The sequence below is a fragment of the Lepisma saccharinum genome, chromosome 20 (genome assembly GCF_977018435.1).
Source record: "Lepisma saccharinum chromosome 20, izLepSacc3.1, whole genome shotgun sequence".
Lineage (NCBI taxonomy): Eukaryota > Metazoa > Arthropoda > Insecta > Zygentoma > Lepismatidae > Lepisma > Lepisma saccharinum.
In genome coordinates this window covers 35,216,818-35,236,107 of record NC_139248.1, presented here as the reverse complement: position 1 = coordinate 35,236,107, position 19,290 = coordinate 35,216,818, and the positions used below count along the sequence as shown (strand labels likewise).

General features: G+C 38.9%; 1 protein-coding gene across 1 annotated transcript; it reads left to right on the top strand.

Moving 5' to 3' along the window:
• Positions 1-11,993: 11,993 nt before the first annotated feature.
• On the top strand, positions 11,994-15,328 carry LOC146003420 (polyubiquitin-like). The gene is made up of 3 exons (XM_083141703.1): positions 11,994-12,173; positions 13,669-13,942; positions 15,324-15,328. Exons 1-3 carry the CDS (start codon positions 11,994-11,996, stop codon positions 15,326-15,328), a joined length of 459 nt encoding a protein of 152 aa, XP_082997829.1.
• Positions 15,329-19,290: the final 3,962 nt, after the last annotated feature.

Here is a 19,290-nt window from a genome sequence, read left to right as displayed (position 1 = left end):
CGTATAATTTATATGTATGTATGTGGGGGAGGGGGATTTGTAGATTAAGATCTCACTCCCCCCCACCAGTCTTAAATGATTTCGCACCCTGCTGCTACCCCACTGGAAAATGTCACCGCACGCCACTGGGTGACAGACAGGGGGGATTTGCCACTTGGCTATCCCAGGCTTAGTCCAGGGATGTCACACAAAATTGAAACGTTCAAGGTACAGAAGTGACGAAGACCATCGACTATTAAGATTCTTAATATTCTGATAATGATTTACTCCCGTTCCATCGCTTCTCGAAAAGTGGGCGTGGTTTGTCCATCGCTCCTGATAACGAAAGTGGCATTTCCGGGTCAGGCGTTCACGATCCATCGCTTCCGAAAATAAGGAAATGAACACTCACAGAATGTATATAAAAATCTGTGCCACACGCACAAACAAAACTAAGAAACGTTGTTACACACATAAATATGTAACAAGAAGTAAATAAACAACTGAGCATTTCGCAATAATAAATGCAAATAATAAACAAATAATAAGCAAATAAATGAACAGTAGGTACACAATAAAGGCAATCCCTAACCTAACCAAACCAAATTCCTCCTCAAATATCTTCGTAACTGGTGAAACTTCTTCCCTCGCTCTTTTCCTGCAGTTGTGGCTGCATCGAGAACGCAAGAATGTGTTTTCATACTAATAATCTGATTATTCAAATTTATAGTTGCCAATAGCCAGAACCATTTTTCCTGGTTTTCTTAAGATTGAACTTGTATCCTTAGTGAAGCAATAAACTTTTCCCACATTTACTTTCAATAAACTGAAGTTCCTCCATTTTCCAGTCAGAGAGCCTGGAAAGAAAACATACTCATAGTGGTAGTATTGCTATTGTTATTATTGTTGTTATCATTATTATTATTATTAAACCAGTAAAACAGAAAGAATCTCACATACATATACACACGCGCGCGCGCCATGGCCTATTAACATTACTTACTTAATTGCTTTCAACGAGAACAGAATCTTGCAACACACGACACCACACAGCGATACTAAACTTTTCGTCTCAAGGAAGTCTGGATACACAACTGACGCTTCTGGGTCGATGGATCGGGAACACCTAACCCGGAAAGAACACTTTCGTTATCAGGAGCGATGGATAGGAAAAAACCTCGCCCACTTTTCGAGAAGCGATGGAACGGGAAGACATCGTGATAATAGCAAAATAAAACAACATGTCAAATCCTTTTACTTGCTTATTTCATGAAAGAAAGTAGGAGAAGGAGTTTATAGCGTTTAAATAATAAAATATTATGTTCTTTGGAACGTCCATGGTCCTGGTGGCTAGTGCATTTGGAAATACATCCAGGAAAATGTCAACCAACTTCCATGTAATACACCTCGGTAACTACAATGTTACAGACCAATGAGACTCTGTTGTCTGACCCACAACCTGTGGGTCTCGTGTTGCGTCTTGTTTTGTGTCTAAAGTTCATTCATATGTTCACGATTGACCAGGAGCAAAGTAAAATTACTCAATAGTGGCTATGGTTCCATCGGGTAATGATTTCCAAAAGGTAACTCGAAGTGGAAAATGGACAGTATTTGCTTTACAGACCCTCCTTTTTACCAGAGATTATTTACAAGTGGGAGGGGCAGGGGATAAACTACCATCAAAATACTTTTTTTTTTCCCTTTAGTCTGTGGGCAATATTTCAGCCAGCAAGAAACACTCGTTGCTGGGGTCTTTTATCTTTCTCGGCCGCCGCCTCTGTGCTTCGTTGTCTCAAGGCCGAGTCATCGACCTCCACCTGCGGCAACGGCCGGCAGTGGAGGAACTTGCCCCCTCTCGCCGTTTCGGGGGGCGGGTTCCATAAATTGGAATGTGATTAAAAGTGACAGAGATCTGCAGTGGGAATTTGCCAGCCCGTGCTGCTGCGTGCGGGTGCAAACTTTTGAAAGTGCCAAGTGAGACACATTCCTACCAGACACAAAAACAGGGTGATATTTTCATCAGAATTGTTGCGTGTTTCTTTATTGTTAAAATAAACTGTTGTGATATCTTCATCAGTATTGTTGTGTGCTTTCTTATTTTTGATACAAAACTGTTAACCTAGTCTACCCGCGCCGTACGAGGATCTTACTTACACCGAGGAAAGGGGCCTCAAAGGCCCACTTTTCTTTTATCACCAAAATTCAGTCGCTGTTTCATTTGTTGTTTATATAGGTGCAGTTACATAATAAAATTATAATTGTTGCCAAAATTATCAAATTAATAAAAAATAAAAAACAATTATTGCACGTAGCGTCACACACGATTTTATCATTCATTAAACCTCGCAGAAACATATTATGTCCCATCAATACCTTTTCTTGTTTATATACGTTCAGTTATGTCGTAATTATAATAATTACAAAAATTACCTCCAGAAGGGGGGCTGATAGGTCCACCACATGAATTTTGCCCCTAGTTACGTTAACTTTAGGATATTTTTTTAACAAAAGTAACACAGTAATATTTGGAACATCCTAGCGAACAAATGCAATTTTTAATTTTTTAATAAAAAATATTAACAGTTGAAAAATAGAGAAAAGGAGGTGGCGGGTCTGACAGCTCCCTCAGGTAAGCTAGGGTTAATTTTTTCAACAATGTCTTCCTAATCTATTACAAAATCTGTTGTGACATTTTCATCAGTATTGTTGTGTGGTTTCTTATTTTCCGTTGCAAAACTGTTAATTTATTAAATAATTAAATAACTAAACCCGATTGTGTTTTGCATTAATGCAGTGCAGATGCAAAGTTTTACATCAATGAAGTATTCCGAGCTGAGTAAGGAGAAGAACTGGAAAGCACGTGTCTAGATGTTGATGTTGTGGTGAGAATATTATTAAGTACAGGGTAGGCTCGCAGAGGCAATTACGCTACTTCTGAGTTAAAGGAAATAGCATAGATGTACATTTGATAAATTAGAGATTTGGTTGGATCTGAATAAAGCACCTGTGGAAGAATTGTAAATACATCGTATAATAATAAACCGCATATTAATCTCGTTCAGATAATTCTTTTGAATTAATAAAAAAAATCCCTCATCGAAGAGTCGCGATGGTCTAGCCGGTAGAGCGTCTAACTGCCACGCGGGAGATCTGGGTTCGATTTTCTCCGTGGATGATCTAAGGTCGGAATTTTATGTACCTTCTCCCCGCATAACGTGGTTCTGGGGCTCATCCAGCCTCAAATCATTGGGTACTTGGAGGCAACCCTAGGGGGTAAAGGCGGCTGGAGCGTGCTGCTGATCACATCACCCACACACATTTGCCGAGATCGAAAATGTGTGGAGCACATCCCCTAAATGTTTCATGGCACTGTGCTATATGCGCGGGGAACTTTACACTTTTACCTATCCCTCATCAAAGTACTTTATTTGTTTTCTTGGATTGTTGTTTGAACTTAGGGACGAAAAGATATCGAAGGGGTAGCCTATGTATGATCCCTTTATAAAGTTCTGGCGATATTCATCTGTCTCGAGACACAACGGAAGATGTGTGGAAGCAGAGAGATTAAAGGCAGTGGCGTGCCCAAGGCGTCACCCCCCCCCCTTCCCCTTAGCCAAGTGTTCCTAAGAAGAACGTCAAAGGCAGGAAAATATGTCAGAATGTAGATTGACTACTAAGAAAAGAGTACGTAACCCCCTCCTTTCGAAAATCCTGGGCACGCCACTGAGGTAACAGAAGTGAAAGTTGTGTGGAAGAGAGAGGGGGATTATTACAAGTAATAAGCCCCGAAAAAGGATATATTTATTCCGTATGCAACCATGGCAGTGCTCTGAACACATACCGGCATTGAAATTTTTGTCCACTTTCCCCTCAATTGTTAACACGAATGTGAAGTTATTGAATTTTTTACCGTTGGGTTAAACTTGCTGTCAGAGCCGCGGTGGTGTAGTTGACTTCAGTGGCGGAGTGGTTAGCACAGCGCGCTACGACGTCAGGGGTCCCTGGTTCGAATGTTTGTGTTCGTCTGTCCTGAATGAAAAATAGGTACGAGATTAATTGATATCAGTAAGATGTTTGGGGAAGGCTGCAGCTTTGGGGTCTTCCTTAAAAAAAGAAGAAGAAGAAAGTCAGTCTGGCGTATGACTGCCACGCGGAATTCGATTCCCGAGGTGGGTGATCCCTTGTTCCCGCATAAAGCCTTTCTGGGGCATACTCAGCCTGAAGGTTTGTGCTTCCATGACACGGTGCAATATGCACGGGGAACTTTAACTTAACCTTACCAAGTTAAGTTGTCATCTAATTTAAGTTTTATATAATTTGACAAGTTTTCACCTCAACACACGCTCTCAGAAAGAGAAAACAAATCGAAATCTCGTTGAAGTTTGAGAAGACTCTTAAATACCATGCACTGATCGATTTCTCCGGTCTGGTCTTCAGATTATAATACTTTGCCGCGTCGAAAGCGCACAGACGGTAAAAACAGGAATTGGGATGGTGGTTGGGTTGCGAGGATATAGGTATTATATTGTAATAACCACGTCGCATCGGATGAGACGAAGGCTTCGCCAAAATCCTCGAGAAACACTCCTTTGTTAGTTTGTGGAGGCAATTTGGAAGTCTGGAAAGTCGTGATGCGATCGGGGAGATTGTTCGAGAAGTGAGGGAAAAAAATCAGAAATGGACGTGACTGTGTGGAATAAGGGGACAACGAGAAAGCAATGGGAAAGGAAGAAAGAATAAGACCGGCGAGTCATTTCTTACCCTTTCCCTTCCATCGCAACTCAGATCTAATCAGCATCACTTTTTTTTTCCTCGGTCCTTTCTGAAACGAGAAAATTGTTCCTTTGTAGCGGTTGCCGACTGTTCGATCACAAATCTACTTTTCCCTCTTGCCCTTATCTGCAATGTTCTGAGTTTGAGAAAAGAAGATGGGCTCCTCTTTGTGAAATGAGTTAATTCTTCTGCTTTAGTTTATGCTGTTTCTGCAAGCACGCTGTGGCGTCGGCATAGTACTTTGTACAATGCGGACGATTCGAGTTGTCGCCAATGCAATTTGCATCAGTCGCCATATGAACAATAGCTTTTCTCAAAAGTGATGGGTTTCGAAATCATTCAGTGATGTCAAGCAATGATTCTGTGAAATTTTATTTCTTTCTTAATAAATGTACCACTTTTGTGTTTGAGAAAGTACTTTGTGTCTCATAGGGTCAGCTTTTTTGTTTGCCTTAGCTCAACAATTGTTTACTTTGCGATACTAACATGAAATTTATAATGCTAGCAGAGCCCTGGTAGATCCTTTGGCACCGAAAAAAACTGTGATGTGATCTTTCATTTTTCGGACGCCATCTTGAAAAAATGGCGCCCAATTTTACTTTAACTACCTCATTTTCTACACTCTAAAACCTGAGTGGAGAAATGACGGTCAATTTCCATTACTATACAACTACAGTAAAAAAAAAATAGGATGGCCGTTTCTAAAATATTAACGGCTATATCAAAGTTAACCGTAATAATTATAATTTTAATGATTCAGTTTTTAGAAAAAAATATATTTAAGGTGTACACAACTGCAACTACTTTATCTATCTTTATGCAACATAATATTCAGATTTAAATATGAAAGATTTTTCTATATATCCCAATGCTATACTATACACATATAGATATAAGGTGTCATTAAAAGTGAATGATTGATTTGCTTCATTTTAATTCGCTTCTCTGCCACTTTTGACTAATCGCAAAGATGAGGATGGGATGAAATTGATGAAGAGAGACTCACAATAAACACATATGCCAATACCAGAATTTGAACCCTGGACCAAGGAGTCGTAGCTCACTGTGATAACTGATCGGGTATTATTAAAATGGCGCCTACGTACAGAAAACATTAAAAAAAGACTTGTCTCGGTTTCATTTTTGTCGTTTCGAAGCTACTACTGTTGTGACGTTGTTTCCTGTGTCGTGAAACGGCGCGTGACAATGTTGGAGGGGGGAGGGGGCTCCGAAGGTTAATGGTTTCTTCCTTTATTTTTGCGTTGATTTCTTGCGCACCTAAAATTTATGTTGGATTTCTTCTCTTAACCTACATTTAATTTATTTGCAAATTAACTTTTCACTTTGAGGTTTTTGCTGTTATTCTGAAATACGCACATTTTATGCAGTGGTAACTTATTTTTTCTTGAGGGGGGGGGGCGTCATCGTTTGAGCTTGTCGAAATGCATGTACACAGGGGAAAGTGAGGAATCGGAGCCGAATGTTGTGGAAAATGTGAATGATGGATCGCCGACTGCAATTTCTTGTTCCGTCATTGGACACTCTTGAGTCAAGGTTTCGTTTCTTTCCCATATGACCCGGTGAGACACCTTTAAAAGTAAGGAAGGATTATAGCGGTGTAAGGGGTGATCCTTTCTCAAGACACTCAAATGTCAAATTCACCCCAACGTAGTACACCGTGGACTGCATTTTGCAGACTAACGAGGCTCTGGCGTTTGAACCCATGGCTAGTATAATCCTCCATGGAACTTTGTAGTGTGTTGTCCACATGTGTTTGTGACTGTCCCTTCATCTTTCATCTCTTTCATCCTATCATCATTCATCGTCATCTTTGCGATTAGCCAAAATTGGCAAAAAGGCGAAGTAAAATTAACTAATTCAAGGAAGAATTATAGACATAAAGTTTATGTGAGATATAAAATTTCATTTTTGGAATTTTGAAAACCCTTGGGACCATATATTCTTTGGATTAGGTTGTAGGAGAATATAAAAGCATGGCTAGATTCTTATATTTTTAGTCAATTTTCTGAGCTCATACTTTCTTCGGTTATTTTGCAGAAAGGATAATTAACTGAACTTTACTTTCGAGCTTTTCCCTAATTTAATATTAACAATGCCTCTTTTCAGGGGGGTTGGCTGACCGGTTCCCCCTCATCCAACCTTCCCAACAACTACGTTGATTGTAGAACATAAAATACACTCCCCCAGACCAGTGTATTTTGTAATTGCTTCCTTTCAATTTCTCAATGCCCGACGGACTGATTGCTCTAAAGGTTATCTTTCTTCATTGTGCAACCATGGAGGGATTGGAAATTCGATCCAAAAACAGTTGAAAGGAGAGCTTGTTGTTTGGTCGTCAGCTCCAGCTGCCTGTCCCCTGTTTGCGGCCAGAGCTCCCGCCAAAGAGCGAAACCTCTCTGACCAAATACTGCTGTGTCAATAATTGGTAGCAGATGCCCTCGGACGGAAGCAACAGGACACCTGTGGCCCATGCCCTTTGAGCCGTTTCGTGCAATTTGTTCCAAAATGTTCTCCTGCCTGTCGCCGAACCGGAGTGAGGAAAATCACCTCCACATTTCGCTTACAACATACATGTTCATTCAATTTCCTGTAGATAATTATACCTGGCATGATAGCCATCAACAAAAACAAGGCACCACTTGAATTTGAAATTCCAATGCTTCTATCAAATATTATTTGTAATTGGCCTAACAGTCCCTATAATAATTACTGAAATTTAATGTGAAATTGCATGTTCAATAAACAGATGGGGACAAAATAATACAAACACCTGTGAAATTAAAGAAAATATTTATTAATATGGGGTTGGACCACCCTGTGACTGAAGTACACTTCGTATGCGACGTGGGATGGACTCCACAGCAGTCTCCAATTCCGAAAGTGTGGCTGGAGGCGGACTTCGAGCACGCAGTTTGGACTCAAAATATCCCCACAAATGTTCTATAATGTTCAAGTCAGGAGACTGTGGGGGCCATTCAAGATGTCCTACTTCATCGTCATGTTCTTCGAACCATGTTTGGAAAGACCCAGCAGTGTGGATAGGAGCGGCCGCTCCCAGGAAATAAAGTCTGGACAAAAGGATGGAGATGATCTCCCAGAATGCTCCGATAGTGATTGGCGTTGATCTTCCCATGCAGAAAAACAAGTGGTCCCACACCGTACCAAGATATCGCACCCCATACCATAATGGACCCACCTCTATGCTTCACAGTCGGCAAGAGGCAGTCAGGATGAAACGCATCTCGGGGCGTTCTTCACACATAAACGCGCCCGGTGGTCTGAAATAAGGTGAATGTTGATTCATCAGACCAGATGACTTGTTGCCACCGCTGTGGGGACCAACTTCTGTGATCTCTGCACCATTGGCGTCGCTTGACAGCATTACGTGATGTCACCAACGGCTTACGAATTGCCACTCTGCCATGAATGTTTCCTTTTGACAATTTTGGTTGAAATGGGGTTCTGGAAATGCCTGTTCATTTCAGATGTTATCTCGGATAACGATTGCTTGTGCTTTCGGGCCACTATGCGCTTCAACGCCCTCCTATCCCAAGCAGCAAGCTTTGTCTTTCGTCCACTGTTGTGCTTTGAAGACGCCATCTTACCTTGTGTTGTGTACGCTGTCATAACGGCTGATACTGTGCTCCTTACACACCCCACAAGGTTTGCGGTTTCCGTCACCGTGGCTCCAGCTGAACGACCTCCAACAATCATGCCTCTTTGGAACTCTGTCAGGTTTGATATTGCAGCGTCTCTTGAGAGCGTACGATAGACGAGTGCACCACCAATGACTGCTGTTGACAGACTAATACCTTCACGGCCACGAGGTGGCAGGATTCAGTGCCAGGTGGTGCTGCTGTACTACGGGTGTGAAATGTGGCAGCAGTGCTTAAAATGGGGGAAACGTGGGATGATGCTTTCCCCCAGTTAACAGAATTCTCATAATGCATCACCAGCAGTAGGATAATTTACATAGCAACTTAATCTACGGTATCCCTCGTCGCTGTTTTCACGCTACAATTTCAAAATTTGAATTTATGGGGGGCAAGTGCTCTCCTGACACCCTCTGTGGGTGCCCTTGAGTAGTGTAATTGATGCTACTATTGGCGCGATAAATGATAAGCCCCCCTCAGGCAGATTTGGCTACACTTAAAACTTGCTCAACATGCCTATATGAGCTTTTTGCTCAAGTGTGGTACTCCGTCTAATCCAAGATTTTTGTAAAAATGCCCTCGGGAAGTTCCTGTGAAATGATGAGCCCCCTCAGATTGATTTGCCTACACTTACAAAAGGCACTTCTGTGAGATTGTTGTCCATAAATTTGTTAAAAATATGCCCCTCTTGATATTTTTTTTGGATACACTTAAAACTAAGCCAAGATACACACACACACACACACACACACACACACACACACACACACACACACACACACAAAGCACATTGTTGAACCCAACTGATATTATTTTATTAAGCATAGAGTTTTGATTTGAACCCCAAGAAATTTTATATAAATACCAAAGCCAAAAATATTCACACACATACACACACACACACACTAAATATACAAAACACACTGCTGAACCCAACTGATATTTTTTTATTAAGCATAGAATTTTGATTTGAACCCCAAGAAATTTTATATAATAAACATAACAAAATTCTAATATTTATTTTTGTTTAAAAGGTACAACAAGTTCTGAGCACATAAGCAGTTTCTGAGGAATACAAGGCAGCAGCAGCAGCAAGCAAATAACTTATAGAAGGCAGTGTGTATCCTATCTAATTGCATGGATAATCTTGACACAGGATTTTTTGAGACAAGATGTATTTCAAAATACATAAAATCTAAGTCACTTGTTGATGATTTAAAGCTTAGATTCTTTGGCCTGTCCGAGTATGACCTGTTTACAGTGCAAAATGAAACTGAAATGCAGTGGGTGCTTGCCAGTGACAGGCCATTCCAATGCCTCTATCTCAATTTTATCACCAAGTTTGAAAGGCTTGTATACAGCAGGTTCAGGAGAATTGTTGGATTGTTTGTTAATTTTTATACAGACAGGTGCCATTATGATTTAAGGTTGAAATTGTTTGACAATTATTGGTTCAACAATTGCTATGAGCATTGTTTTGAGTCTAGGATGCCCATGATTGCATCTCAGAGTTTAAATTGGAGACATTATAAATATTCAAATAAAATTATTAACAGGATATCTAAAGATAAGAAGATTGAATTTGTTACAACTGATAATGGGCATTTGTACAGTGCTGAGGATTTCAATCCAGAGTTTGTATCATATTCCAACTATATATATTTGAATGAGCTTGTCATGTATTTTATAAGGCAAAAATTTAGAGATTGCACTTATGATTGTATTGTTGAGGCACTGGGGCAGAATAATTTGCATGACATATGCAACTGTGGGAGAGTTTTGTCCAGCCTCTCAGTGTGATTTCAGGCACAGGAATCTGGCAGTTGGGAATCAACCCGCAGCAGGCAGCCCTGATTATTTCAGCAGAGACAGCAATCAAGGTAAATAAATATTTGCTGCAAGTGTAAATCCCTGCCCATCATAGCCAGGCTCGGGTCTGTATGCAGGAAGAGGCAAGATATTTGTTTGAAATCTGCTTGGGTATAATTTTCTGAATCCTGTACCTAATAATAGCATTACAGCATAACTCTGATAGAGATAGGGACATTGAGTATCAATATTCAATACAAACCTCTATAAGATATGACAACCTGCAACAATCTGGATGTATGAGATGTTTTATTGATTCTCTATTTTTCAGGCTCTCTTGTTACAATCTTGTTTCTTTTTATTGCCATCACTATAATAATATCCGCCACATGTTCTATGATTATATGCTGTATAGGATCTTCTCATCAGTGTAACAAATTTCCTGTCTTGTTTCACATGCAGTTCCAAATCCCTGCCCATCACAGCCAGGCTCGGGTCTGTATGCAGGAAGAGGCAAGATATTTGTTTGAAATCTGCTTGGGTATAATTTTCTGAAGCCTGTACCTAATAATAGCATCACAGCACAGCTCTGTCAGAGACAGGGACATTGAGTATCAATAAAATATTCAGAACAAACCTCTATAAGATATCACAACCTGCAACAATCTGGATGTATGAGATGTTTTATTGATTCTGTATTTTTCAGGCTCTCTTGTTACAATCTTGTTTCTCTCTGCAATATTGCCATCACTATAACAATATCTGCCACATGTTCTATGATTATATGCTCTAACAACATAGACCTGAAAACATATCTGTAATCAATAACTTGTCAGTAATCAATTCTAACAAGTTTAATTTTTAATAGCCTCTTCCTGTCTTGTTTTACATGCAGTTCCAAATCCCTGCCCATCAGTCCTGTAGAAATATCAGCCAGGCTCGGGTTTATGTGTAGGAAGAGGCAAGATATTTGTTTGAAATCTGCTTGGGTATAATTTTCTGAAGCCTGTACCTAATAATAGCATCACAGCATAGCTCTGTCAGAGATAGGGACATATTTTTCAGGCTCTCTTGTTACAATCTTGTTTCTCTCTGCATCACTATAATAATATCTGCCACATGTTCTATGATTATATGCTCTAACAACTTCAATGAAAACATATTTGTAATCAATAATTGTCAGTAATCAATTCTAACAAGTTTAATTCTTAATAGGCTCTTCTCCTCATCAGTGTAACAAATTTCCTGTCTTGTTTCACATGCAGTTCCATCCCTGCCCATCAGTGCTGTAGAAATATCAGCCAGGCTCGGGTCTGTGTGTAGGAACAGGCAAGATATTTGTAGTTGAAATTTGCATGCAATAATCTGGATGTATGAGATGTTTTATTGATTTTATGTTTCTGTATTTTTCAGGCTCTCTTGTTACAATCTTGTTTGTCTCTGCAACATTGCCACCACTATAATAATATCTGCCACATGTTCTATGCTAACAACTTCATAATCTAAACCTGAAAACATGTCTGAAATCAATAACTTGTCAGTAATCAATTCTAACAAGTTTAATTTTTAATAGGCTCTTCTCCTGTCTTGTTTTGCATGTAGTTCCAAATCCCTGCTCATCAGTGCTGTAGAAATATCAGCCAGGCTCGGGTCTGTATGTAGGAAGAGGCATAGTTGAAATCTGCTTGGGTATAATTTTCTGAAGCCTGTACCTAATAATAACATCACAGCATAACTCTGATAAAGAAGCAGCCATTAATGCAGATATTTGTGAAAACATTGACAGGCAAGACAGTGACCCTGGAGGTAAATCCAGAGGACACTGTTGCTGCTATAAAGCAGAAAATACAGGATAAGGAGAGAATCCCTCCCGATCAACAGAGGCTCATATTTGCATGTGACAGGGTGCTTTCAGATTACAACATACAGAAGGAATCAATAAAATATAGTTATATTCAGAACAAAACCTCTATAAGATATGACAACCTGCAACAATCTGGATGTATGAGATGTTTTATTGATTCTCTATTTTTCAGGCTCTCTTGTTACAATCTTGTTTCTTTTTATTGCCATCACTATAATAATATCCGCCACATGTTCTATGATTATATGCTGTATAGGATCTTCTCATCAGTGTAACAAATTTCCTGTCTTGTTTCACATGCAGTTCCAAATCCCTGCCCATCACAGCCAGGCTCGGGTCTGTATGCAGGAAGAGGCAAGATATTTGTTTGAAATCTGCTTGGGTATAATTTTCTGAAGCCTGTACCTAATAATAGCATCACAGCACAGCTCTGTCAGAGACAGGGACATTGAGTATCAATAAAATATTCAGAACAAACCTCTATAAGATATCACAACCTGCAACAATCTGGATGTATGAGATGTTTTATTGATTCTGTATTTTTCAGGCTCTCTTGTTACAATCTTGTTTCTCTCTGCAATATTGCCATCACTATAACAATATCTGCCACATGTTCTATGATTATATGCTCTAACAACATAGACCTGAAAACATATCTGTAATCAATAACTTGTCAGTAATCAATTCTTACAAGTTTAATTTTTAATAGCCTCTTCCTGTCTTGTTTTACATGCAGTTCCAAATCCCTGCCCATCAGTCCTGTAGAAATATCAGCCAGGCTCGGGTTTATGTGTAGGAAGAGGCAAGATATTTGTTTGAAATCTGCTTGGGTATAATTTTCTGAAGCCTGTACCTAATAATAGCATCACAGCATAGCTCTGTCAGAGATAGGGACATATTTTTCAGGCTCTCTTGTTACAATCTTGTTTCTCTCTGCATCACTATAATAATATCTGCCACATGTTCTATGATTATATGCTCTAACAACTTCAATGAAAACATATTTGTAATCAATAATTGTCAGTAATCAATTCTAACAAGTTTAATTCTTAATAGGCTCTTCTCCTCATCAGTGTAACAAATTTCCTGTCTTGTTTCACATGCAGTTCCATCCCTGCCCATCAGTGCTGTAGAAATATCAGCCAGGCTCGGGTCTGTGTGTAGGAACAGGCAAGATATTTGTAGTTGAAATTTGCATGCAATAATCTGGATGTATGAGATGTTTTATTGATTTTATGTTTCTGTATTTTTCAGGCTCTCTTGTTACAATCTTGTTTCTCTCTGCAACATTGCCACCACTATAATAATATCTGCCACATGTTCTATGCTAACAACTTCATAATCTAAACCTGAAAACATATCTGAAATCAATAACTTGTCAGTAATCAATTCTAACAAGTTTAATTTTTAATAGGCTCTTCTCCTGTCTTGTTTTGCATGTAGTTCCAAATCCCTGCTCATCAGTGCTGTAGAAATATCAGCCAGGCTCGGGTCTGTATGTAGGAAGAGGCATAGTTGAAATCTGCTTGGGTATAATTTTCTGAAGCCTGTACCTAATAATAACATCACAGCATAACTCTGATAAAGAAGCAGCCATTAATGCAGATATTTGTGAAAACATTGACAGGCAAGACAGTGACCCTGGAGGTAAATCCAGAGGACACTGTTGCTGCTATAAAGCAGAAAATACAGGATAAGGAGAGAATCCCTCCCGATCAACAGAGGCTCATATTTGCATGTGACAGGGTGCTTTCAGATTACAACATACAGAAGGAATCAATAAAATATAGTTATATTCAGAACAAAACCTCTATAAGATATGACAACCTGCAACAATCTGGATGTATGAGATGTTTTATTGATTTTATATTTCTGTATTTTTCAGGCTCTCTTGTTATAATCTTGTTTCTCTCTGCACCATCACTATAACAATATCTGCCACATGTTCTATGCTAACAACTTCATAATCGATGCATGAAAACATATCTGTAATCAATAATTATCAGTAATCAATTCTAACAAGTTTAATTCTTAATAGGCTCTTCTCCTCATCAGTGTAAAAAATGTCCTGTCTTGTTTCACATGCAGTTCCATTCCTGCCCATCAGTGCTGTAGAAATATCAGCCAGGCTCGGGTCTGTGTGCAGGAAGAGGCATGATACCTGCAGTGGTACATAAAATTTTGAAATCTGCTTGGGTATAATTTTCTGAAGCCTGTACCTCATCACAGTACAGCTCTGTCAGAGATAGGGACATTGAGTATAAACTTAATTGAAAACATATCTGTAATCAATAAGTCACTAACAAGTTTAATTCTTAATAGGCTCTTCTCTGTGTTGTTTCACATGCAGTTCCATCCCTGCCCATCAGTGCTGTAGAAATATCAGCCAGGCTCGGGGGGTCTGTATGCAGGAACAGGCAAAGTTGAAATCTGCTTGGGTATAATTTTCTGAAGCCTGTACCTAATAATAACATCACAGCACAGCTCTGTCAGAGACAGGGACATTGAGTATAAACTTTATTGTGAAAACATATCTGTAATCAATAATCATTATTCTTGTCAGTAATCAATTCCTTCTCATCAGTGTAACAAATTTCCTGTCTTGTTTCACATGCAGTTCCATCCCTGCCCATCAGTGCTGTAGAAATATCAGCCAGGCTCGGGGGGTCTGTATGCAGGAACAGGCATAGTTGAAATCTGCTTGGGTATAATTTTCTGAAGCCTGTACCTAATAATAACATAACAGCACAGCTCTGTCAGAGACAGGGACATTGAGTATAAACCTCTATAAGATATGACAACCTGCAACAATCTGGATGTATGAGATGTTTTATTGTTTTTATGTTTCGGTATTTTTCAGGTTCTCTCTTGTTACAATCTCATTGCCCTGCCACATGTTCTATGATTATATGCTCTAACAACTTATCTGTAATCAATAATAATTTTTCTTGTCAGTAGCTCTTCTCATCAGTGTAACAAATTTTATGTCTTGTTTTGCATGCAGTTCCAAATCCCTACCCATCAGTGCTCAGCCAGGCTCGGGTCTGTATGTAGGAAGAGGCAAGATATTTGTTTGAAATCTGCTCTGAAGCCTGTACCTAATAACAGCATCACAGCATAACTCTGTCAGAGATAGGGACATTGAGTATAAATTTAATTGAAAACATATCTGTAATCAATAAGTCAGTAATCAATTCTAACAAGTTTAATTTTCTTCTCATCAGTGTAACAAATTTCCTGTCTTGAAAGTTGAAATGTTTATATAGGAACAATGGTGGAAAATATCAGAATTAGATTATCAGCAGCAGCTATAAAGCAGCAACAGTGTCTTCTGGATTTACCTCCAGGGTCACTGTCTTGCTTGTCAATGTTTTCACAAATATCTGCATTATATGTATATTTATAATGGCTGCTTCTCTATCAGAGCTATGCTGTGATGCTATTATTAGGTACAGGCTTCAGAAAATTATACCCAAGCAGATTTCAAACAAATATCTTGCCTCTTCCTGCAAACAGACCAGAGCCTGGCTGATATTTCTACAGCACTGATGGGCAGGGATTTGGAAATGTGAAACAAGACAGGAAATTTGTTACACTGATGAGTTAGAATTAATTACTGACAAGATTATTATTGATTACAGATATGTTTTCAGGTTTATTTTTTTGCATCGATTATGAAGTTGTTAGATAGTACATGTGGCAGATATTATTATAGTGATGGCAATGTTGCAGAGAGAAACAAGATTGTAACAAGAGAGCCTGAAAAATACAGAAACAAAACATCTCATACATCCAGATTGTTGCAGGTTGTCATATCTTATAGAGGTTTGTTCTGAATATAATTAAATTTATACTCAATGTCCCTATCTCTGACAGAGCTGTGCTGTGATGAGGTACAGGCTTCAGAGCAGATTTCAAACAAATATCTTGCCTCCTCCTGCATACAGACCCGAGCCTGGCTGAGCACTGATGTGAAGGGATTTGGAACTGCATGTAAAACAAGAAGGAAATTTGTTACACAGATGAGAAGAAAATTAAACTTGTTAGAATTGATTATTGAGAATTATTGATTATAGATATATGTCCCTATCTCTGACCGAGCTGTGCTGTGATGAGGTACAGGCTTCAGAGCAGATTTCAAACAAATATCTTGCCTCTTCCTGCAAACAGACCCGAGCCTGGCTGAGCACTGATGTGAAGGGATTTGGAAATGTGAAACAAGACAGGAAATTTGTTACACTGATGAGAAGAAAATTAAACTTGTTAGAATTGATTACTGACTTATTGATTACAGATATGTTTTCAATTAAATTTATACTCAATGTCCCTATCTCTGACAGAGTTATGCTGTGATGCTGTTATTAGGTACAGGCTTCAGAGCAGATTTCAAACAAATATCTTGCCTCTTCCTACATACAGACCCGAGCCTGGCTGAGCACTGATGGGTAGGGATTTGGAACTGCATGCAAAACAAGACATAAAATTTGTTACACTGATGAGAAGAGCTACTGACAAGAAAAATTATTATTGATTACAGATAAGTTGTTAGAGCATATAATCATAGAACATGTGGCAGGGCAATGAGATTGTAACAAGAGAGAACCTGAAAAATACAGAAACATAAAAACAATAAAACATCTCATACATCCAGATTGTTGCAGGTTGTCATATCTTATAGAGGTTTATACTCAATGTCCCTGTCTCTGACAGAGCTGTGCTGTTATGTTATTATTAGGTACAGGCTTCAGAAAATTATACCCAAGCAGATTTCAACTATGCCTGTTCCTGCATACAGACCCCCCGAGCCTGGCTGATATTTCTACAGCACTGATGGGCAGGGATGGAACTGCATGTGAAACAAGACAGGAAATTTGTTACACTGATGAGAAGGAATTGATTACTGACAAGAATAATGATTATTGATTACAGATATGTTTTCACAATAAAGTTTATACTCAATGTCCCTGTCTCTGACAGAGCTGTGCTGTGATGTTATTATTAGGTACAGGCTTCAGAAAATTATACCCAAGCAGATTTCAACTATGCCTGTTCCTGCATACAGACCCCCCGAGCCTGGCTGATATTTCTACAGCACTGATGGGCAGGGATGGAACTGCATGTGAAACAACACAGAGAAGAGCCTATTAAGAATTAAACTTGTTAGTGACTTATTGATTACAGATATGTTTTCAATTAAGTTTATACTCAATGTCCCTATCTCTGACAGAGCTGTACTGTGATGAGGTACAGGCTTCAGAAAATTATACCCAAGCAGATTTCAAAATTTTATGTACCACTGCAGGTATCATGCCTCTTCCTGCACACAGACCCGCGCCTGGCTGATATTTCTACAGCACTGATGGGCAGGAATGGAACTGCATGTGAAACAAGACAGGACATTTTTTACACTGATGAGGAGAAGAGCCTATTAAGAATTAAACTTGTTAGAATTGATTACTGACAATTATTGATTACAGATATGTTTTCATGCATCGATTATGAAGTTGTTAGCATAGAACATGTGGCAGATATTGTTATAGTGATGGTGCAGAGAGAAACAAGATTATAACAAGAGAGCCTGAAAAATACAGAAATATAAAATCAATAAAACATCTCATACATCCAGATTGTTGCAGGTTGTCATATCTTATAGAGGTTTTGTTCTGAATATAACTATATTTTATTGATTCCTTCTGTATGTTGTAATCTGAAAGCACCCTGTCACATGCAAATATGAGCCTCTGTTGATCGGGAGGGATTCTCTCCTTATCCTGTATTTTCTGCTTTATAGCAGCAACAGTGTCCTCTGGATTTACCTCCAGGGTCACTGTCTTGCCTGTCAATGTTTTCACAAATATCTGCATTAATGGCTGCTTCTTTATCAGAGTTATGCTGTGATGTTATTATTAGGTACAGGCTTCAGAAAATTATACCCAAGCAGATTTCAACTATGCCTCTTCCTACATACAGACCCGAGCCTGGCTGATATTTCTACAGCACTGATGAGCAGGGATTTGGAACTACATGCAAAACAAGACAGGAGAAGAGCCTATTAAAAATTAAACTTGTTAGAATTGATTACTGACAAGTTATTGATTTCAGACATGTTTTCAGGTTTAGATTATGAAGTTGTTAGCATAGAACATGTGGCAGATATTATTATAGTGGTGGCAATGTTGCAGAGACAAACAAGATTGTAACAAGAGAGCCTGAAAAATACAGAAACATAAAATCAATAAAACATCTCATACATCCAGATTATTGCATGCAAATTTCAACTACAAATATCTTGCCTGTTCCTACACACAGACCCGAGCCTGGCTGATATTTCTACAGCACTGATGGGCAGGGATGGAACTGCATGTGAAACAAGACAGGAAATTTGTTACACTGATGAGGAGAAGAGCCTATTAAGAATTAAACTTGTTAGAATTGATTACTGACAATTATTGATTACAAATATGTTTTCATTGAAGTTGTTAGAGCATATAATCATAGAACATGTGGCAGATATTATTATAGTGATGCAGAGAGAAACAAGATTGTAACAAGAGAGCCTGAAAAATATGTCCCTATCTCTGACAGAGCTATGCTGTGATGCTATTATTAGGTACAGGCTTCAGAAAATTATACCCAAGCAGATTTCAAACAAATATCTTGCCTCTTCCTACACATAAACCCGAGCCTGGCTGATATTTCTACAGGACTGATGGGCAGGGATTTGGAACTGCATGTAAAACAAGACAGGAAGAGGCTATTAAAAATTAAACTTGTTAGAATTGATTACTGACAAGTTATTGATTACAGATATGTTTTCAGGTCTATGTTGTTAGAGCATATAATCATAGAACATGTGGCAGATATTGTTATAGTGATGGCAATATTGCAGAGAGAAACAAGATTGTAACAAGAGAGCCTGAAAAATACAGAATCAATAAAACATCTCATACATCCAGATTGTTGCAGGTTGTGATATCTTATAGAGGTTTGTTCTGAATATTTTATTGATACTCAATGTCCCTGTCTCTGACAGAGCTGTGCTGTGATGCTATTATTAGGTACAGGCTTCAGAAAATTATACCCAAGCAGATTTCAAACAAATATCTTGCCTCTTCCTGCATACAGACCCGAGCCTGGCTGTGATGGGCAGGGATTTGGAACTGCATGTGAAACAAGACAGGAAATTTGTTA

What these genes read in the sequence shown, in the direction of transcription:
- LOC146003420 (XM_083141703.1), top strand. Translation starts at nt 11,994, where the DNA reads ATGCAGATATTTGTGAAAACATTGACAGGCAAGACAGTGACCCTGGAG. An exon ending in ACAACATACAGAAGGAATCA is followed by an intron (nt 12,174 to 13,668) that starts ATAAAATATAGT and finishes TAATAACATCAC; the next exon opens with AGCATAACTCTGATAAAGAA.